Here is a 23,551-nt window from a genome sequence, read left to right as displayed (position 1 = left end):
ATATAAGCGTTGTCGCGTCCATCTTGTTTGTTGTTATTGTTGTCATTGTCGTTGTTTGTCGTGTATTTTTGAACTGCATACGAAATCGTGTTGCATTCATTTTTGATTTGAGTTTCTTTTATCTTTTTTTGTTATTCATGTCTATCTTTTTTAGTTGTTGGTGTCTTAAAGCCTATATAACTTCAAAACTTATTACAATTTGCATAGTTGAACAACTCTGATTGTCTTTTGCAATTAGTTGTCAAAGCAACCCAACCAAAAAAACCAAAAAAAGCCATAAAACTTAAATTAAAAACTATACTTGACTTGTGTGCAAAAATGCAAAATATTAAGCATATCAACTGAAAAGACTCTCTGTGTTCAGCAGAGCGCCTAAAATCAACTGCATCAATTGGTGGGGCGGGTGCCAAAAACAAAAACAAAAAAAATGAACTAAAATTGGTGGCGGGCAAAATCGAAAATGCAAAAATCAACTTTGAAATCTCAAATGAACAGCACTAGAAAATTGGCTCGCTCGAAAAACGAAAAATGAAAAATGAAAATTGTGAAAATGTGTTTTTGTTCACTGAACACAGGGTACACCCACACATACACACACATGCACATTAAGACCACTTCAACTCGTTCCACCCGCACACCAAATACTAAGCCAAGCCAACCAAACCAAACCGAACCAACCAAATAACCAAACCAGCCAGCCAACCACAAACAATTCCCCTATAGACTCACACACACACACACACACAAACGTACTTAAGCATACTCGCACATATACCCACACACACACACATAGTTTAGGCCTTGTGTAGCTGAAAAGTATGCAACAGAAAGCGAACCTCACTAAACACACACACTCAGCCACCCACACACAGAAATTTCATTGATAAAATACCTTTAGCCACTTAAATGCACACACAAAAGCGTCCTCAAGCTGTCTATCTCTCTCTCTATATCTCTATCTCTCTCTCTATAATATCTCTGTGTACTTTTACTAAACTGTCTTGCTGATTCGCCCGCTCGAACTAAGAACTAAGTGAAGCTAACTTTTTAGCTTTGACTCTCTATAACTCTCTCTCTGTTTCTATCTCTATCTCTCTCTCTATAACTGTCTCTCTCTCTCTCTATAACTGTCTATCTAACCCACGCTCTATATCTATTCTCTATATATACCTCTATATATATATAATACTGATTTTGTTTTTGAGCTATGTTAGTTTTGTTTAGCGAAAACAATTGATTTTGATATATACAACCGATAAACCGTTACCGTTACCGAATACCGCTACAAATACCGAATACCCCCAAAAAAAAGTTACACGATTACCAAATGCACTTACTTTTTGATACCCCCACTCTCCCTCCTTCGATTAAGCGTTCAAATAATATTTTTGAGAGCATGCTAAATATATATTTCCATAAATGTCTATTCTAAAATGCTTTCTAACTGTGAAAAAAAACAAAAAACTAAATACTTAAAAAAACGACAAAAAATAAATTCTTAAAAACCAAAAACAACTCACACACACACATACATTAACACGCATACTTATATTGTTGGTTTAAAATTAAGTACAAGTAAAACGACTCACACACACATTTTAGTTTAGTACTCACAAACACACACATACATAACATACGCATACAGTTACATACTTTAGTTTTTGGACTACAAGATTAATACTCGTAAAATATTTGTACTTACCACTAACTAAATAACCGTTAACATTTGATCTGTTTGAGCACAAAAAGCGAAGGACGCACCCCAACAATAAAAGAGCAAAATATGAAAAATGAGAAAACTGAAATTTGAAACTTGACTTTGAGCATACCTAACTATATGTTAACACATCCTTCGGCTGTGACAGCATATAGTTATCTATGTGATAATCAAATATCAAGTAAATCAAAAACAAAAGAAAAATGAATATATATCAAGCAAGCAATCTATGTCGAGTTCATCTATGTGTGTTTTGCGTGGTTTAGGCTGTTTTCAAATGTGGGTACAACTTTCAAACGCGTTCACAATTCTCCATACAAAAAAACAATAATGAAAATCATAAATCGCACGCATGAATCAAAAAAAAAAAAGAGCAACGCAAGCCAAAAAATATCGCCGCTGTCTGCCCGCCCGACGTCTAGTAATCGCAACTGTAACTATATATATATAGTATATATAACGTTTAGCTAGCGCAACAAACTTCCTACCCCAAAAGCATTTGTAGTACCTATACAAATATATATATACATATATGCTATATAGAAAGAATCTTGTATTAGCAAAGAAATATGCAGGCGCCTTAGCTAAAGTCCCTCAAAAAAAAAATCGAAGAATGCAACGCATCGCAAAATCGAATCTCCCTTTCTCTGTCTATATCTCTTTCCCTCTCTCTCTCTCTCACTATCTCTCTGTCCTCTCTCTCAATCACTCTCATCCAGCTATGCCCAAAAAAATGAAAGAATTTTCAGTTGAAATGCAGAAATCGACAAAACAAAATCCTGGGCAAACTGTGCAAATTGTAATAAGCCAAAAACTAATAATTAATTAAGCTCATTAGTTTAGCTGTTACAGTGTATAAACAAATATGTATGAAAAATTGTTGAGTAATACTTATTAATTATATATATATGATTTTCAATCCAATATTTCATCAAACTTTCATTTGTGTTTTTGTGTTTGGTTTCCTCCTTTTTCTCTCTCTCTATTGTTCAATATCCTTTCATTGTTCTTTCATTTACTCTCCATGCCATACCCACACTCACACACACACACAGGCGCACACACACAATGCAGTTTACAGCCAATTTAATCTACTACTACTACTACACACACACACTCACACACACCTACACACACAGAAATTACTAATACCGTCTATTGTTCGAATTTTGAAGCCATTGTTCTTGAAAATTGATTTAGTGAACAACGCACAACGAGTTCGCAATGTTTGTGTGTTGGTCTTTCTCATTCAGTGATAACGAACAAGTTGAAATAGCTGTGCATTGGGCATTAAAACCCTTTAAGTACACGGTTCGTAGTCTGATAAGCAGATTGCCTTAAGCCTAGCATTGTAAGTGGCTCACAAGATTGGGCCAATTCATTAGATTAGCTCAAACTTTCTGCCTGAGCAAGCCTTTTATGTGAACATTAAGTATACGCACAATGTGCCACGCTCATTTTCACTTGATATTTATGCTAATAAGAAACTCAACTCAACGAGTATACATTACAACGAATGATGCACCACAACTATCTATGTATGTTTATCGAAAACTCTCAAGCATCAGCAACAAAATGACACTAAACAACATTGACACCATGACCAGAGAGTGCCATAAAAAGCGGTCTAGACCGCAGTGGACATTCACCAAGGCACAGGTCGTAAAATTCGCCCAAAAATAAAATACAACAACAACAAAAAAACTAAAAGGAGGAAAAAGGAAGCAAAAGTTTGGCTTCGACATTGGCTGGCGCAATAGTTTTGTGCGGGCTTTTGCTGGTTACGAGCGTAAAACTTTTTCGGTTGCCTCTGGCCTCTTTGGTCGAGGGCATAAAAATACAAGAGTTTGATTTGGGCATCATGAGCCTGACAGCATTTTGGGGATAGCCATAGCCATAGTCAAGTGAAAAGGCCGCGAGTGAGTAAAGTGCAAACAATCGTACAACCAATAACGAAACCAAGCCAACAAAATTTCCCCAAGTTTCACCAAAAACCAACAACAAAAAGCAAAAGAAAAACATTTCTCTATCGCTCTCTCTTTATCTATCTCTGTGTCTCTTCCCTAACTCTACTCTAACTCTGTCTCTTCTTCTTTGGATATATATATATATATATATATATTGTATATCCGTTTTAAGTATAACATTTTCAAACTAAGTTCTTAAGTTAATTTCGTGGTTTGTCTGCCCCTATTTTAAGTTGCAATCTGTTTTGTACAAATAATAAACGAATACTATATATATTTCTAAGTATGACGATCATTGTAAGACATACCTATAACTTATACACTGTAACCTCAAAAGCTATTGAGTTTGCTCCACGTATCGCTATCATGAAAACAAACAAAGCTTCAAATACAATACGAAAACAAACAACAAAAAAATATATATAAACAACATAAATGCTACAATCGCTGCAAATTGCTATGAAAACGCTGCACAAAAGTATCTTGTATCTTGACTTAACGACTCTAAAATGCAAAGCATATAAGCAAACAATGCAAAATGGCAACACACATACTAGTAGCTACACACACACATATACACAAACACACACCAGACACTCATAAAGTTAGCAGCAAATAATCAAAATAAAAGCCACATATATAGCATATTGTACATTCTGTATATCTCTCTGTCTGTCTCTATGTCGCTGTCTCTGTCTTGGCGTCAAAAGTTTGCACTCTGCACTTAGTTGTAATAAAGCAATGCAAAGACCAAAGACCAAGACCAAGCAGACTTGACTACAGTCAAGTGCATTCGCATTATGCCACACACTCTAAGCAAAAGTGCACAGCAGCTGCCACTAAAATATTCATAGCTACAGCTATACAAGATATAGCTTACAAGATACAGTTATACAGATACTACTCGTACATACAACACACAATATTCTCAACAAAATGCAGCTTATATCCCAAGCTCCAAAACCTCCTTTCCCCCACCCAAAAGTCACGTCTCGCAGTCTCTCTCTTTCTCTCTGTCTCGCAGTAGCAACAATAACTAGCATAATAAATATATAAATAAAAGCAAAAAACGCAACAATATAGTATTGTACTAGTAGCGCAACAACAATATAACAAAAAATAATACAAAAAAAAAATAAGAGAAAAAAATAGAGAAAACAATCCACCCACTGCATCTTGTAGGTTCTGACAAAGGATAGCGTTACGGTTTCGGTGGATGCAGTGGTTTACTATCGCGTATCAAATGCGACCGTCTCTATAGCGAACGTGGAGAATGCTCACCATTCGACCAGACTACTGGCACAGACTACTCTACGAAACACAATGGGAACTCGGCATTTGCATGAGATACTCAGCGAGCGTATGACGATTTCCGGCACAATGCAGGTGAGTACCTTACCACCCACCCCCCTCTACAGTGGCAGCCTCTTCGCTCACCCCCTTGCATTGCGCAATTCCTGTAATTGACTTATGTGTGTGTTTGCGGCGAGGAGCTCTTCTAGCCACTCATACTTTGTGTCGACTGCTAATTATGCAATGGCAACTGAGTCGACTTTAACGAAAGTTCAGGCAGCATGGCAAAACTTTAAATCTTTTGCGAAATATTAATGGCATATTAGCAGCAGCTGCCAAAAAAGCTATGCCGCAATATCTCAGCTGCGTCTTAACCCAAATTTCTCTCTCTACAATCTCAGTTCTTTGGCTCTTTATTTATTTATTTTTATGGCCATATGAAAAAATAGTTGAAAATCAGCACAAAGCTCACAGCATCACTTCGTGCCACACCCAAACTCTGCCTCTGCAACTCATTTTCAGCTGCTGCTGCTGCTGCTGCCACGTCGAACATGCTCCGAATGCCAAGTTAGCAAAAGGCACACAATTTTCTGTGGCGCTTCCACTCCGTTAGACGCTGCAGCCGCACACAAGTGTTGCAACATATTTTGCAGAGTTTCTGTTGCAATTTTCAGTTTTAACGTTTCAAGGATGCTGCAGCGACCCACAAAAATTCAAAAAAACAATGTGAAATGTGAAAGGCAAAAAGCCATCACATAGTTAACAACATGAAACAACGTGTGTGTAAACAAAAACTAATGTGTTTTTACTGATATTTTTAATACACACACACACAAACGAAACATCTATGCACACCCTCACACATACACACACCCGCTCTCTTATACACCTGCCAACGTAATGTGGGCCAAATCATAAACAGGTTCAGCTAGACGAAGCCACCGATGCCTGGGGCATCAAAGTTGAACGTGTTGAAATGTAAGTAGTGCAACTTTTATACCTGCCACAAACACACACTCACACATATGAGGACTCCGTTCTCTACACTTTGGAGGTTTCTATGTCAAAATAAATGTGTTGTAGCTCGGTTTGTGTGCCATTATGTTACTTTTTTTGTTGGGGGGGAGGAACATTTGATTATAGCCAGGGAACTGGCCTTTGTCTGCTGTCACAGTTAGCTGCTGCGTCGTTGTAATTTATTATTAGCCGCGCAGGGACAAGTCATCGCTTCCCCCTCTTTGCCTCTTCTACTCCCCCCGCTCCAAACAGCTGCTGTCCGGCTGTCAGCCTGACAGCTTGTCAAATACATGGCCAACAAAAGTAGCAACAACAACAACAACAACAACAACGATGGCGATGTCCATGTTACAGCTGCTGCAACAACTTGACGCGTTGATTGCTGTGGCTGCTGTTGCTGCTGCTGTTGTTGCTGCTGTGGCTATTGACCTACAGCCTTTTGTCATTTTTCTGCGATGTGTCTATGAAAATTGTTTCATTTTTATGACAGTCTTACGGCTCACTCTCTTACCCGCTGCTGGGCGTGAATTTTATGAAATTAATCAGCTGATAACATTTTTTGTCATGGCTAATAAAATATGGTCAACATTTTCATGTGCTCAGCCGAGAGTGTGGGACAAATGTTTGCGGTTTATGGCACAACAAAGCATTTGTTCAACAGCAGCTGCCATTTTGGTCTATCGAACATGAAATACTCTAAGAGTTTGAGGGCGACATATATAAAATTCATATATGGGTTGAGAACAAGAGCAAACATTGAAACTATTAAATAATCAGTATGGCATCTGAGACTAAATTTATAGCACATTTCAAATATTTTACTAAAGTGTAGCTTGAAACTTCCAATATCGATATTGATTGAAAATATTAAATGCTTAATTTTGCATCTTGTATTTTTATTGGCATTTGGCAACACAAAACTTATAAAAATATTTCATATAATATTTTTGTAGAAATTCTAGCATAGTTGACAAATTCTTATATAGGGATAGATATAGGTATTAAACAATTATTATCTAGCTGTAATTCTTATCTCCACGAAATGTACAGAAAAATACATAAAATATTTTTCAATCAAACTTTTGCAGAAAGCGTTTAAAGAAATGTTGTACTTCAATTCATTGTTATTTTTTGGTTAAAAAAGAAAATATTTTTAATTGAACTTTTTATGAAATATTTTAACAGAATTCAATCGAAATGTGAACAATTTTTAAAGAAATTTACAGCATTCGAAGAATTTTTAAATTTCTCATACAAATTTATTTATTTATTTTCCATTAAAAGTTGTCTAAAAAACGAAATACTTAAATGAATTATTCTATTATCTTAAAGTTTAATTTTTTTCCAACGCAAAATCTACAGAAACTTTTCCAAACTTTTTTTTATAAAACTATGGTTTAAAAAAGGGATTTTTTTTAAAGAATTATTCTGTTGTCTTAAAGTTACATATTTTTCACTGCAAAATTCAGAAAATCTTTTTGTGAAATATTTTTATAAAAGTGTGTTACTAAACTCATAATATATTTTGCAAACTTTTAGACAAATTTATATAATTTAATAGAATTGTATATTTAAAATCTTATTGTTATTTAAATCGTTCTATCCTGTTGCAAGTTATCTGTTATATTTTTCACCACAAAAGATAGAGAAACTTTTTATAAAATATTTTTGTAGAAGTGTGTTTCTACACTCAAGCATAGATTGAATATGTAAAATCATTTTTGTTCTATCTCAAAGTTTCATATTTTTCACAACAAAATTTAACGAAACTTTTCATAAAATATTTGTACAAAAGTGTGTTTCCAAACTCTATCGAAATATAGCAAACTTTTAGACAAATTTATACCATTCAAAGAAATGATACATTCGAAATGAATTTGTCGTTCATTTTCTGTTAAAAGTTGATGATCAACAATATACATTGTAAAAGTTTTATTGGTAATTTTTAAAAATTTCCCATTCATATCATTTTGCTCGAACGATTTCGAAGCTGATGCCTTAGATCAATCAAATAGATTGTCTGTAAACAATAGCATAAGTCGAGCATTTCCTTATGACCTCAGTCACAGTCTCCATTAAACATTCAGAGCACAGATGAGCATCGCATAGCAATGAAGTTGGGGAAAAGATTAAGGAGCAGTCTCGTAATTCGAGGTTCAATTTGGCAAATGAGATTAGAGCTCGGAAAATGTGCCTAGGCACTGTATGTGTGAGGAGTAAAGTTGGCTAACGTATGTTGTTTTTATATTGGACAAACCCTAACAGCAAGGACGTGCGTCTGCCAGTGCAACTGCAACGTGCGATGGCCGCCGAGGCAGAGGCTGCTCGTGAGGCACGCGCCAAAGTCATTGCCGCCGAAGGTGAACAGAAGGCATCCCGAGCACTACGCGAGGCATCCGAGGTGATTGGCGACTCGCCGGCAGCACTGCAGCTGCGCTATCTGCAGGTAGGCGGTATTCCTAGGGTTAACGACCTGACAAATGTGCGTTATTAAATATGTGTGTATGTATAACATGTCCGGTTTCCTTTCCTTTTCTCTCTCTCTCTCTCTTAAAAAGACACTGAATACCATATCGGCGGAGAAGAACTCGACGATTGTGTTCCCGCTGCCAATCGACTTGATAACATATTTCCTGAAAACAACGGAAGCAACCACGCAACAGAATGCGGCTGCAGCGGTTGCTGCACAGCAGCAGCAGCAGCAGCAACAGCAATTGCAATACCAGCAGCCTCAGCAACAGTTGCAGCAACAACAACAATTCCAACCGCAGCAACAACAGCAGCAGCAATTGCAGCCAGCACCGCAACAATTGCAACAACAACAACAGCAACAACCACCGCCACAGCAGCAGCAGCAACAACAACAGCAATATCAGCAAGCTCAGCAGGCGCAGCAGATTTCATCGGCCATGTAAATGGGCAGAGGGAAACACTCAGATTCGGCATGGCCGAATATTTAATACGCTGCACACACACACCCACAAAATAAAAAACAAACCACCACGAAGCAGACCACAACGAATTGGGGTTGACCCAAGTGTAATTATGCATGCTCCACTGCCATGTTAATTAACATAGCCTTAACAGTACGCATGCAAATTACATTTGGGGCTAACTCTCGACAAAAAGTGCAGCGTATTTGCGAAACAACATACAACGATTCCAAACAGAATCAAAAAACAAAAAAAAACCAAAAACTTAGTTCTAGACACCAAAAAGTGCGATTCGTGTGCATTGGTTCCCGCCGTGGAACCAGTAAAGAACCAGTATAGAACTATAATAGTTCACCCCAAAAAAACAAAAAACTCGAAATCGATCGATTTGAACATTTGCCCAACACACTCCGTGAAAATTCTAAAACCAACCAGTTTTGAGAATCTTAAAATTGATTATAGTATTAGAACGGGAATATTATAATACATCTTGAGATACTGAAAAATGGTTGGTTTGGTTTTGAATTTTCGAAAACGCAGTTGTCACGGCAAACTGTCTCTATCGCTAGATTTCGAAACATAATTAGATGGATGCTTGAGAAGAAGAGTCAACTAATTGTCAAATTGCGTTTTGTAAATGTTTAGCTTTAAGCTGTTAATATGTGTACCCCCCCAAACAAAAAATATCATACGATATATGTGTAAGGAAATGCATTAGGTAAATTACTTATATAGTATATATACACCAAAAAAAACAACAACTCTTATAGTGCATTTACAAATTATTCTACAGAATGTGATAGAACAATTTGTTATTATCGTCAATAATAATAACTCGGACTGTTCTTATTCATACTGATCGACATGAATAGGTACTTATGGACGGACCCTACACACAAAACAAATACACTCAAACAGTCATTCACACCAAAACACACACAAAAAATAATAAAAAAAAATCTTGTACTCTGAAGCGAATCGTGGAATCTATAATAATAATAATAATCACAATTTAAACAACAAATAAATACAATAGAATTAGCCCAACTATTTATACAAATAGTTCAGCTCTCTTGATCGAATATGATATCAACGGGGAATATATGGTATATATAACGATATATCGCTCCAACAACCGAATTGGAACTATATACAATACAGGAACGTAAACTACGTTCACTCACTTACATATACAATAAATAAATGTAATACGAATTTATTGTACATACAATAACCGAACCGAAACCGAACCGATAGTAAAAAAAAAAACAAAAACAGTAACTTGACAGAACTGTTTTACCGATTATGTATTAGAGACTATGGAACATCAATATGGAACATTTAAATGTATATGACAGTATGCAATATCGTAGAATCATGTAATTAAATATTTAATATGCTATATTGCATATCGAATATTGAACATTTCGAAACTTAAATATGGTCTATGAATGTATGCAATATTAAAGAATAGCATATGTGTATACTGAATATTGTATGCTGAAGAATATTGTATATGGTATATTGCATATTATATACTGTGAGAGAATATACTGCGAGCGGTATATATGTAGATGCACGTATCTTTATCATGCGTTAGTTTCATTGATGCGAACATCCTCTAGCTTGTAGGGTTTATCGACAAAACGAATTCAGATAGCAATTGCCTAGTTCTTACATTTGCAGTGTAGTAGTTCATTAAAATAAATTCTCAAGTCAGATCTTTAACGTTCATTAGCGTCACACCAAAAGCATTTACTTTTTAGCGCACTTCATTCAAAATTAGCCAATTAATTCAAAGAACAAAAAAACAAAAACAATAATAAAGTTCAGACATGCGACTAATATGTACATTTTTGCCTTTGAACAATTTTTAAAAAGAAAAAAAAAAACGAAACGATTTCATTATTACTTATATACTTATATATATACATATATATATTCAACCAGGAAACGAACAATAAAATTGCAACTTTTTTGGCATCCAAAAAAGCGAAAACACAAAAATCACAAATGTCTTTTCATTTCACAAAAAGCGAAAAACAATTGGTGAGTTCATCGATTTAATTAAACCCCATAACCCCGTTTTAAATAACAAAATACAATTGAACCTTTTTTCATTACATATTCTTCATTTTATTGATTTATGTTTATGCATTACTCGCCGAATGGGACACATTGTTGTTTTTTTTTTCATTTTCGTTATACATCAGCTAAATTCAGTTTTGCATTATATTGTTAGTATTATTTTTGCAGTTTTTTTTTGGGTTTTGGTTTTTGTTAATATTATCTGTATTATTTTGTAATTATAATTAAATTTATTATGTCTATAATTAAATATATGACAGTGTTTAGTATTTACGTTGCATGTGCAACACAACGGCACAGGCGGCACGCCCTCCTATCCTCCTTCAACCAAAAGGCAGAGGCTGGACAATTTTAGAAATGTATCCATTTGATTGCCGCGTTGTTTTCATTTGTTTTGTTTTATTTTGTTGTATAAAAAATTTGTGAATTTGTTTGTTATTTGCCACCGTGGCGTGCCACATAAGCCGTTTGTTGCCCCCACAGTTGATGCCGCTACTGTTTGTTAATATTATCATCATCATTATTATTATTGTTATTGTTATTATTCGGTATTATTGTTTAGGTTTTAGTTTATTCAATTCAATTTCATTTATTGCTACACGTTATGTCAAGTATATATACAAAAATTCATCAACTACGCTAAACAATTTCAGTTTTGCTTTTAATTATAACAATATTTATTTATCTTGTAATGATTTCGATTTAGTTACGGTTTAAATTTACGCTTTCATTCTTTAATGCAATTTCATACAATGATTGCAATGATTTCTTGCTACACTTAGGTTTTTCTTTTTTTTTTCTTTAAGCTGCCTTATCTTCTCTATGTGTGAGTGTGTGTGTATGTGAATGTGTGTGTATATAGTTGTATCTGGTGAGTGTGGTTGTGAAATGCAGTAAGTTGCTGTATAAATGTTCTATACAAATACATATATAGTTTATGTATATATTAATACGAAATGCTAAACTTTGGTTTTATGCTACAGATGTGCACACAATGGCCAACACATAAACTTAGACACTATAACAAAAATAATCGAATAAATTAAAATCATAAAACACATTCATATATATCAATAATATATTCATATTCTGTTCTACATGAAGTTTCTAACATAGAGACACGTGAGTTGAAGTGTTTGTTTTGCTTGTTCTGTTGTTGCTCTTGATTGTTTTGATAAGAATTGTGTTTATCATATTATTTATTTTTTGTTTGCATTTGAAACCCTGGGAGACTGCAGTTTTTCATTTCCATTATCTCAACTTGTATGGCGTTTACTTGGGTTATACGAAGATAGAATTAAAATAGAACCTTTAGGCTTTTATATATCTATGTATATATGGACTGTGCCCAAATCAAAATGTGCAGTACAATTGCATTTTCATTTAACATAATTCAATAATTTCACTTTTGCTTGTGCTTAAATATACAGAACAAAAAAAGACCTCTTAATTCTTTTGGCATAAACTTATATGTAAGTGGACTGTAAACATTTACGATATTTCTTTTTTGTATTTCTATCAATTTTTTTGTTGTTTCTAATTGGTTTTGTACAAAATCTTTTACAAATATATTTTACTTTTTCTTTTTAGTAATTTGTTGCAACATTAAATTTCTTTGTTAGCCTCAACTAAGCGTAGAAGCAGCAAAAAAAATTTGTCTTGTGATAAATTGGAGTCGAAAAGAATGTTGTTGTTGTTTTGTTATTGATGTGACATGGAAGTAGATATTTTTGGGGAGGCTGATGCCTTCGAATAAGTTAAATGCCATCATTGTGATTTGTTTCTCTACAATTAGCAACAATCTTCACTACATATTTGATTGAGTTAAATAATACTTTGGGTTAGAGTTTTTTGAGTGTGGAAAGTACCAGTAAGTAAAATTCAGCAGAGATAGAGAGAAGGGTATAAAGATTAAAGTTTAATTGAAGCACCGATGAAAGTTGCGTTTAAAAAGTTTTTTTTGGAAAATAGAAATAGATTTGCCATTTGTTTGTTGGTTTTTGCTTTTCATAAATTGTTTAGTTGTAGATCTTTTTGTTTTCTTTTGGTAAGCTTACAAAACTAGTTAAATACTTGCTATTTTCATAGTACATACAAGTAGGTATATAAATTATAAAATAGTTTTCGCGTGTAAAATATACGTAAAATGTTGCATTTCATCCATTCATCATTCACTTTGTTGTTGTTGTTTTTTGCTTGCAAATACATTTGTTTATATACGCTTATACGCATTATTACATACATCTATAGAGTTATGTAAGTGTTGTTGTTGGTTGTAAGCAACTCTGTATGCCATTTGCCATTTTAAAAGTCTTAAGAATTATAGTAAATATGTATAAATGTTTACGTTACATATAGATAACGTTTATAAATATATATATTTATAGATGTGTTTTTGTGTGTTGTGTTGTGTTGTGTTGTGTTGGTTGCATGATTTCTTTTTTGTTTTGTTGCTTGATGATCTAAGTGTAAAGCTGCTTAATCCTGAACCTCCCGATACGGCACCTCCGACGTCACCGAGAACGATTCAAAGTAATGATTCAAGAACTCAAACGTTGGCCGCTTCTCGGGCACCGCATCCCAGCATTGCAAGAGCAGATGATAGATATTGTCGGGGAAGTAATGATTTGTCGGCTTTGGCATGCGGAAACCGCGCTCGATGTTCTCAATCACCTCACGACTATGCATGCCCGGATAGGGCACTTGTCCGTACGTGAACAGTTCCATTAGCAGTATGCCATAGGACCACACATCCGATTTGATGCTGAACTTGCCATAGATGATGGCCTCGGGCGCCGTCCACTTGACTGGGAATCGCGATCCCTGCTTGGGACAGTACTCATCATCGGCAATGACGCGCGCCAAACCAAAATCACATATCTTTGCCACATTATTCTCGCCAATGAGCACATTCCGGGCGGCCAAATCACGATGGATGAGCTGCTTCGATTCCAAATATTCCATACCGCTGGCCACCTGCGTGGCAATATAGATGAGATCCTCAAAGTGCAAATAGCGGCCATCGCCCTCGCGCAAAAAGTCCAAAAGGCTGCCCTTTGACATAAACTCCTGCACAATATAGATGGGCTCCTCCTGCAAAAAGATGTAAAAATACATTGAGAGCGCATGTTAACAAGCCGCTGGGCATGATGCCCCGAAAAATGCAAAAAGGTCATTTGGCTGACCTGTGAGCAGACAGCATAGAGAGCCACAAGGCGATTGTGTCGAAACTTTTTCATGATGGCCGCCTCCTGGAGGAATGCAGCCGTTGACATGGTACCCTCGCGCAACGTTTTGACCGCCACATCGATGCTGTTGCGCCACTTGCCGTAGAAGACCTCGCCAAAATTGCCGCGACCCAATTTTCGCACCAACTGTATCTCGGAGCGCGGTATCTCGTACTTGTCGCGCAACTCCGGACCGAGATCCCACATCTGTGGCTGTGGCTTGGGGCAGGGACGCGACAGAATGTGACACAGACCCAGAGCGTTTTCTGAAATATCACCACAAAAAACCATAAGCATGAATCTTTCTATTGTGCTGGGGGCAGCTGGTTTATTAATGTCTCTCCAACTTACTGCTGTAGGCCATGACCAGGGCCTGAAGTGAGGGAAACGTTTGATTTGTGGCTATGTAGTAGCCGCCATTGTCCAGCGGCTTGATGCGATAGTGCTTCACATGATAGCCGCGTCCATCCTCCCAATCCTTGACCGATAGCGAATAGCCATTGGGATTGTGTTCGGAGGGGCGCACGAGGAAAGTGCCACGTGGATTCTCCTCCGCCAGCAGCAACTTGTCCGCCTCCTTACGCAGCACGTTCTCAAAGAACCAGCTAAATTACAGGAAGGCAAATGGTATTTATGAGTACGCCTTGGAAGGTGAAATCATTAACTTACTCTTCGCTGTTGACGCTTCGCTCCTCGGCCACGAAATTGAGCGGTATGAGACCCTCCTGGCGTGTGCTCAGATTGACAACGCGCCACCAATCGGACTCGGTGTCGTCGATGACCTCCATGCGGTCGCCCTTCATAAAGCTCAAGTCGGACTCATCGCGCTTTTTATAATCGTACAGAGCAACGACAACGCGTCGCTTTGGCAGACCTCCAGGCACACCAGCTGCTATAAAGGGGAGAGAGTGAGAGACAGTTGAAATGGAGGTGAAAAGAGAGCGAAGAGTTAGGAGTCGTGGTGGAGTTAAAGGCAATGGCAATTTTCGTCTGGCTGGCGCGGCAAATTTGATTTGCTTGCGACGAGGCGTTGGCTAAAATTGCAATTTATGTGCGGCAAATTGGCAACAAATTTTTAACATGCCGTCCGCAATCGAGTCACAATCTAATTGCAAGTTAATGAATTATGGTCTCGGGTATCTTACAACCCATAAGTTAGTACCAAAATGTTTTCTTTTTTACAATTTTCTTAGCATACATTTTTGGCGCAACGGCAAAGTGTCGTATATCAATTTCATTTTTGATGCCAAGCCGCATTTGTTTTTGGCACTGGAATTGCATTTGCCTAATTGATTTAGCCAAGTTGGCCCGTGTGTATCGTTTTGCTGTTGCTGTTGCCTTGCCCTGCATTCGACAGTCAGCGCGGCTTGCTGACAGCGGCAAATCTGGCCAACAAAAAAGTGAAAAAAAAAGCGAAAACCTTTCTTTATTGTCAAAGCATTTGTCGGGTTTACACGACCTAAGCGGCTTTCGAGCCAACTGAAATCTGGACACATGCAATGCTAATCAAATGCCTAGCTTTGCGAAGGTCTAACCAAAAACTAACTAATGCGTTAATTTCTACTAATAGTTTCCTATGCATATAGGAGGTATAGCTTATTTATGGTAGTTGTGTGCCCTAGTTCATTTCCTGTTTCGAGTTTACTACTCTCCAAGTTATAATTATGCAATTTACAGTCAAGCTGCCTGCTGGTCAAGGTTAACAACAACAGCTGACACATTAGCAACATTGCAGCAAATATGCGAGCGACCTTCTCGCATTTATTGCGACCCTTTTTGCAGTCGTCAAGAGACGCAACTTTAATTATCAAGAGGTGGCACATTCGATATATAAATAGCAATAGCAGACTAAGAGGGCGGGAGGTTAAAGTCAAACAGCTAATTAAAACAGAGGTAGATACATAGGTAGGTAGGTAAGGTCGATTCCCCAATGTAAACATAAACGTAGTTAACTTACTCGGCGTGGTGCGCGTTCGTATGATATCCACGCCGCCCTTGGCGCCTATTTTCAGTGGTCCGCGATTCGGATCCGGTGTGTAGCGTGAGTCCAGGGAGCCGCCATTGTTATGCTTTTGGCCAAGGCCAGTCGCAACGCCACCGCCGACTCCGCCGCTGTTGCTGTTGATGTGTGTCTGGCCGAAAGTGTAGTCCGACTTTTTGTAGCCGCCCGTTGGATAGGCCAAAGCCAATTCCTGATCCTGTCGCTTGCTGCAGCATTTGTTGCCCATTGTGTGTGTGAGTCTGTTTTATCCTTTTGTTTTTTAATAATTGTCGTGTTTGTTCTTGCTGTGATTGTTGTTGTTCCTCGTGTTGTTGTTGCTGTTGTTGTACCGTGTCTAGCAGCAACACATATTTGGCATATTTCGAGTTGCAATGTTTACTTAATAATAATTAAAAAAGATTTCTTCTCTCTTCTTGTTTATGGCTGCCGCTCTTACTTTCGCTTTTGTTTCTGTTTCGGTTTCGGTTTTGTTGTAATTAGTATTTTTAAACTATCAGTCAAGTTGTGTAAGTGTATGTGTTCTGTATGTGTATATGTATGTATGTGTGTGTGAATGTGTAAGTGTATTTGAGTTTGCCTTTTAAGCTGCTTGCATCAAAAGTTGCATGGAGGGCATTGCCTTGATTTATAATCGCTTTCAAAAATGCATTTCGTTTTTATAGTAGTACATAGACAAAAAAGAAAAGTAATTGTTGCTCCTTCCAAAGTTGTTGCTGTCGTAGTTGTTGTCGTTTTGCGAGTGTTTAACTGGCTGCTGTTTGTTGATTATCCTTGTGGTTTTGTGTCCTGCCAGCGACCTCAGCCAGCAACTGTCTGCACATTGTTTAAGCTTTTCCACCTGCAAGCAAACCAAACCAAAAATTAGTTAGTGTTGAAATAAATATTCATTAAAAGCGCATTTCAAATGTCCAGGCCACAGAGCACAGCAGCAGACACACAGGACTCCACACACAACACACAAAGGCAAATTAGAGTCCAGTGACCCAGCAGCAGACAAGCAGACACACAGACAAAACAGTTCAGTCTCCTCCTACTCTTACTCCTGCTTCTCCTCCTACTCTGTTTACTGCGTATCCTGTGCTCTGGCTTAGATAAACGTTTTTGGCACATCATTTCACTTGACTTGCCAGCAGCTAAAGCAACAGCAAGTTGACCATTGTGTTTGGACGACAGTTGCTGTTGTCAAGCAACAAAACACGAGGCAATTGCAACTGCAACAAGCGACTGACTGCTGTTGCAGCTGCAAGCAAGCGGGCGGGACACACTTTTGTCTATTGACTGAAGGCTGGCTCTGGATCTGGCTGCTGCTGTTGGGCATCTGTTTATTGTTCAATTGGATAATTATGGTCTCAAGTGTGTTGTGTGTGAGTGAGTGTGTCTCTGAGAGGCCAAGGCTGCTGCATCGATTCCATTCTCTTATGCTGCAGTTGAGCACTTTCCCCCAAATATTTAATTGTTATTGTTGCGCATTTCTTGGCTCACTTTACAAGGGTATGTGTTGTGTGTGCGCAGCTGGCATGAAATTTGTGTTGCCAGTTGGCAGGATGCATTTTGCGGCATTAACTAATATCCTGGCATTGTCTCAAATTATCCCACCGCCAATTATTAAAGTGTGTGCGCTGAGATATACACTTTGTTGGCATCGAAATGGAAATTGTAGAATGAAAGTTGAGGACAACGACGTCTGTGTCTACGTTTATTGTCCTGATTGTCGACGAGCTGATAAAAGTCAAGACACGTCTCGTGCGCTCTTTAAACAGCGCAACAAAACCCAATAAAACTTGCGCATAAAAGTCAAACTTTTCATTTCTGGCGAGAGCGAGTTCATGAACCCCAGCATCAACAACAAAGACGACCGCAGGGGTCAACAACAACCTCAACGGGGGCAATAAAAAAAAAACCGAGAGAAAAAGAAGCGAAGCAAACAAAACCGAAAAATAAGTATAAACAGAGGCAACTATAGAACGTTGAGAAGACATGCTTTAATTTATATGGCGTCTGTGTCATTGGATTGTTGCATTTTACAGCCTGGCAAAACGATTTTTATAGCTCGCCGAAATTGCTGATCAAGGTGCGTTGACAACTCAATTTCCCTTTTCCTTTCTAAATCGAAAGTCGTCGTCTGCCAAAGCCATATCACAATGGAATCTTGTATTAAAGCAAAGTTGACTTTAAATGAAACTCGTTTGCGACTGATAAAATTCTTGCGAAATTTAATGAAATTACTTTAGCATAGCGTGCGAGTTAACTGCCATTTGAGCACTCGAGTTTTCCGCTTGATTTTCGCATTTTTGTTGCGCATTTTGATTGAGTAATGGCTGCCATAATTTCCGTCAGTTGTGTTGTGGTCGCCATTTTTCAAAACACCTCAAAAATAATAACTGTTGCCCTCTCTCTCACACACTCACACAGACTTAAACACGCAGTGGTTGTTTTCGCAACTAGAACAACACACACTACCCAACGACAGGTGGCGCTAAAACACATGCTAAAAAAGGAGACCCAGTTCAAAATGATGAGCAAGAAAGAGAAGTAGAGAGAGAGAGAGGCAGTTGAAACCGAAAATATGAATATTTCATAGTTGATGGGCAGTTCTCAGTTATCCGACGACGCTGACAGCGACAGCGACATACTTTGCCATGTGTATGGCAACGCCTGACATGAAATTGTAAATTTCTGGCTTTGTTACTGAATTGGAATTGGTATCACAGTGTTTCTGTTGTTCTTGTTGTTGTTGTGTGCAAGTTGACAAAACGAAATGAATACTTAATTGGATATTGCGGCTTTGTGTGCGCCTGAAAGTCGGCAACGCTTTCCAAAAACTTTTGAGTTGCACTCAGAAATCACATAAGCGTCTTAAGCAATAAGAGACCACAAATCAAGTTAAATGTATCAACATTCTCAAATTGAAGTTTCTACAAAATAAAGTAGCTAATAAATAAACTGGCAAAACTAAAACGATGCGGGAAATTTGCAAATACCAAACAAAAGCCTATTGCTATTATTACTTTATTTCCGAGTCGAGTAAATGCCTATTTAGCATACAGATTTGCCCAAAAATAATTCAACAGTCGTCTCGTAATAGTTTGTTTACCCAAACGCCGTCGCAGTGTAAAGTCCTTTTCCCTGGCGGAAAACCCAAAAGTGCCGCACACATCTAATAAAATCAAATAAAATGCAAAAATTTATGAAATGAAATGGGCAGTCGAGAGAAGGGAGAGGGAGCAAGGTGGTAGTTAGGATGGAAGCACGCCAGCTTCAATCCTCGAGGACATAAAGGCATTAACTGTAAATGCCGTAATGCCGTCATTTCCTGATGACAGCAGACTGACAAAACCAGAAAGCATACACAGATAACCACACACACACACATTGGCAAACTCGCAGGATATTTGTATAGCGAGCGAGTCCTTTTGCATTATTTCGGGGGGAGCACAGCACAGAAGAGTACGTGAAGTCTTTATTGCGCCACATTATTATTATACGAATTCCCCTCCATTTGTGCCCCCTTTTGTGTGTTGTCAGCTGTCGTCGCACATTCAGAGTTGCCGCCTACTTAAAAAGTCAATTTTTGTGACGTCGTCACCACCTCCCTCCGTGTGTTACCTGCTGCCCACCTATAGCGCTTACACTGTCAGTCGTTCACCTTTAAACGTCACGTGCTATTGATTAATCCCACACATACACAGACAGAGTTAAAGACAGAGACAGAAACAACGACTTTGACTACAACTATGCCGTCAAAATGTGGGCCAAATGGCTTCGCTTTTTTGTCTTTGCTTTTGCTTGCTATAAACAAGAGAATAAATGTAGATTTATTTATCCCCCAGTTGCAAGTCAAGATGCCAAAGCTCCCACAGCTCCTACAGCCTTTTACTGGTCCCCAGCTAGCCATCTGATGGACAGGACGACGACAGACGCCATCCCAAGTATTTCTCATATTGAAATTCAATTTGTTGCATAAAACATTACTCGACATGGTTTAGGTTTGCGTTTATAATAAATGGCCAAAGCGCATTTGTCAGGACCACGACAGCATAGAAAGCATAGACAGAGAAAGAGAGTTGGCAATAAATAAAATGCACGCACATGGATATCAAATGGGAAAAAAATACTTTGCATTTTCAAATAAATGCAAAATATCTATAAATTTGAATATCAACATAGATGGTATACCAATATCAATAAATACATTCATTTCGTTTTCCATTTAACTTTATTTTTATTATTTATTCAGTTATTTGTTAAACTCACAAATAAGTCGTCAATAAATTCACACACGCCTAAAAAATTCATTATCGGGTTTCGTTTCGTTTACACAAAGTGAAGAAAAAAACAACAACTGAAATGTTGATCAACTAACAGACACCCTTTATGAGCATACTAAGAATTATAGAATAGAATATATTATATTTCATTACAGAATTTAAAAAAAAATACAACTGGAATGTTGGGAAATATTTATAATATGACTACTGGGAATATAAGAAGAAAATATATTATATTATATTTCATAATAGAAACTGAAAAACTACAGCTGGAAAGTTGTTGAATTAACACTCTTTATAAGTAGAAAGTAATAATGTTGAGAAAGCTTTAAAATAAGAATACACAGTATTATAGAATACCAATATTACATTTCATTATTTTTTGGTAAAAAGGCCGCCCAGCATCTCAATTAAATAAGAACAACTCGTATGCGTTTTCTTTTATCCGCTCTACGTCGATAAAAGAAAAGAATTGAGAGTCAAAAGAGAAGAGCAAAACACTTTTAGTGTTACCAGATTGCGTTTGGTCAATTATCTTTTGCTCCTATTGGTATTTTTCCATAATTAAAGTAAAAGTTGTATTTGTAATTTATATTCCCCCTTTATTATACTTTCTTTTTACGGGGTACCTTTGACATTGATACAAATTATGAGTCAATTGAAAATGAAATAATAAAAAAGTTGTGCAAAACTTTTCACGTGTAAAAAATTCTTTGAAATTTTCATTAAATATTCATTCACTCGAGTGAATGTTGGGAGTCAATTATATTAAGCGAATGTTGCTTTGTATGTTCGAGCAACACTTTAAAAGTTCATAACATTGTAATAGTTTTGTCAAAGACCAAAACTTTAAAAAATCATTACTGGTCTGAAAATATGAAAGAATAATATAATTAACTAAATTATAAAGTTAATTGGTAACACGAGGCTCAATTAGATGCGCCATGCGATACATTTTTGAGTTCTCGATTTGCGTTTTAATGAGTGTTTGGCAAATGAAATATGGATACGCAGGCAGAAAGCAAACTCAGAGAGATAAATGAAGTTGTCGCGCATTACAAACGTTGTGACAACATTTCGCAATGTAAAATGAAATTTATTAAACATTCAGATCTATTTACAACTCAGAGAGACTCTGACAAGTCAACAACAAACAACGAACAGCACTCAAGCCCTCGACTTCCGAGGGCTGGGTGATTGGACCATTCCGGTCTGTCCGGCTGTAATGACAACAACCACGCCTCGACATTAAAATGATTGCCGACCTCAGCAGCAGCAAACAGTGAACAGTGAAGTCAGAGACAGAGAGAGCAAGAGCAAAAGCAGTTGTCGTCGCATTGGGAAATGCCATTAAACAAATGAACTAAAAGCCATAAGCATAATAATAATGCAGACTATGATCTGATCATATATTCAATATTTACTTCAATATGTATAAGTGATGCTATTATTATCATTATTGTGACCGACTTCAGGGCCAATGTGACAAGTTCAATCAGATGGCCTTGTGGGTGGTGGCAGGCAAACAGCGCCCCTTATGGAGATTACATTCATAAACGTAATGCATAGGCTGAGGTTGGGGGCACAATGGGGGCTGTTAATACTACTAAGTATACAATGAGAACAGCAACAACCACAGCAACAACAATTGCTACTACAAATATAATGCACAATTAAAAAGAAGTCACGTAGTTGCCTGCAGTTACAAGAAAACGACAAAACAGCAGGCGATAAATCCGTTGGCGAGACACAGTGCAAAAAATATATATTGTAAACATTTAAACTTGCATTACAACAAAAGATACCCTGTAAGTGGAAAGCTCGAATATTTAAATGAAACGAATGTGCAAGAGACAAAATTGCAGAACAATTCTAAATGCCAATGCAAGTGTCTTTATATTTGAATAGTAGATATAGAAAATTTAGAGGTTAAAACATATTTTAAAGTAAACAGAAAAAAGAATACATAATCAAAATACATAAATAGAGATTGAAACATATTTCAAATTAAAAAGAAAAAGACTACATAAATAAAAAAAGAATACAGCAAAATACGAAGAATAATTTCATCTTTTCTGTTTAAAAAAATTCATTTAATGAAGAGTTCATAAAAAAAGAATTTATAATAAAAAAAATATTAAGAAAAAAAATATATATTTATATAAGCATTTCTATAAACTAATTAGTTTCAACACTTCCTTAAATTAATTGCTTTAAGCATGAACATAAAATTATTCTCTTTTTTTTATTATTCTATAAATAAAAACACTTTTAAGTTATCTTTACTTTATAATAATTACAGAGTATTAGGCTGTTTAATCTTTAAATTGCTTCAGCTACCTAAACAACTTACGTTAAGCAAGTTTTCTGCTTTCTATTGACAAAACAAACATTTGTAAATTTCACTGAATAAGTTGAGTTCAACTTTAAGTTTAAGCAAGGGAATTTTTATTGCTTCACCTTACTTTTGTTAGCTTTTCCTTTCTTTACAGGGTATAGCTACATCGGGAACTTATTTTCTGCTTCGTTTTTTAGTCAGTCTGGCGCCTTTGTTTATAAATGAATGGACTCACAGCTGGACGCGGACTAGAACAAAGTTAAAGCTCAGGAATGCAGACGCCGTTGTCCCGTTCTCCACAGAAACGTGACCGAAATAGGGGAAGCTGACAACGGAATTAGGGAGGAGCAGTAACAGCAGTGGGGATAGGGGAGTGTGAGGGGGAGACTGGCGCTCGTCAGCTGGTTGGGCGTGCCGCTTGTAACGCACAATTTGACGCATTTTTGTTGCCGCCGACGTCGACGCTGCTGCGTCAATGAACGTGTGAAGTTATAAAACCGACAAAAACAAGATGTGTCGCGAGTCAAAAGGAGTCGAATGTTGGGGTGTTCGGGAGCCAGGGGGATGTCGAGTGGAGCCCAAGTCGAGTCGAGTCGAGGACGTGACCCAGGCCGGAAATGCTGCGTGCCCTCGGCGCATAACACTTGTGATGGTTCGACGCTTCAATGGGTTGGCTTTGATATGGGTGGCTGTGGTGGTTG

General features: G+C 37.2%; 2 protein-coding genes across 8 annotated transcripts in view; one reads left to right on the top strand and one right to left on the bottom strand.

The window, feature by feature from the left end:
• LOC132794495 (band 7 protein AGAP004871) overlaps positions 1-10,754 on the top strand; it is a 46,202-nt gene extending 35,448 nt beyond the window's left edge. For all 5 annotated transcript variants that reach the window (XM_060804979.1, XM_060804977.1, XM_060804978.1 and 2 more), the window contains 4 exons: positions 4,867-5,070; positions 5,900-5,955; positions 8,260-8,440; positions 8,553-10,754. In XM_060804979.1, the coding sequence (XP_060660962.1) occupies positions 4,867-5,070; positions 5,900-5,955; positions 8,260-8,440; positions 8,553-8,909 (798 nt within the window). In that variant the 3' untranslated portion in view covers positions 8,910-10,754. The remainder of the gene's footprint in view (positions 1-4,866; positions 5,071-5,899; positions 5,956-8,259; positions 8,441-8,552) is intronic.
• Positions 10,755-12,505: 1,751 nt separating this feature from the next.
• LOC132794494 (tyrosine-protein kinase Src64B) overlaps positions 12,506-23,551 on the bottom strand; it is a 31,309-nt gene continuing 20,263 nt past the window's right edge. For 2 of the 3 annotated variants that reach the window (XM_060804971.1, XM_060804973.1), the window contains 5 exons: positions 16,200-17,082; positions 14,912-15,134; positions 14,594-14,847; positions 14,201-14,508; positions 12,506-14,108 (listed from right to left, as the gene is read on the bottom strand). In XM_060804971.1, the coding sequence (XP_060660954.1) occupies positions 13,494-14,108; positions 14,201-14,508; positions 14,594-14,847; positions 14,912-15,134; positions 16,200-16,470 (1,671 nt within the window). In that variant the 5' untranslated portion in view covers positions 16,471-17,082 and the 3' untranslated portion in view covers positions 12,506-13,493. The remainder of the gene's footprint in view (positions 14,109-14,200; positions 14,509-14,593; positions 14,848-14,911; positions 15,135-16,199; positions 17,083-23,551) is intronic. The other variant, XM_060804974.1, reaches the window with a different exon arrangement.

Source organism: Drosophila nasuta, chromosome 3, assembly GCF_023558535.2.
Source record: "Drosophila nasuta strain 15112-1781.00 chromosome 3, ASM2355853v1, whole genome shotgun sequence".
Lineage (NCBI taxonomy): Eukaryota > Metazoa > Arthropoda > Insecta > Diptera > Drosophilidae > Drosophila > Drosophila nasuta.
This window is presented reverse-complemented; position numbering and strand designations above follow the sequence as displayed.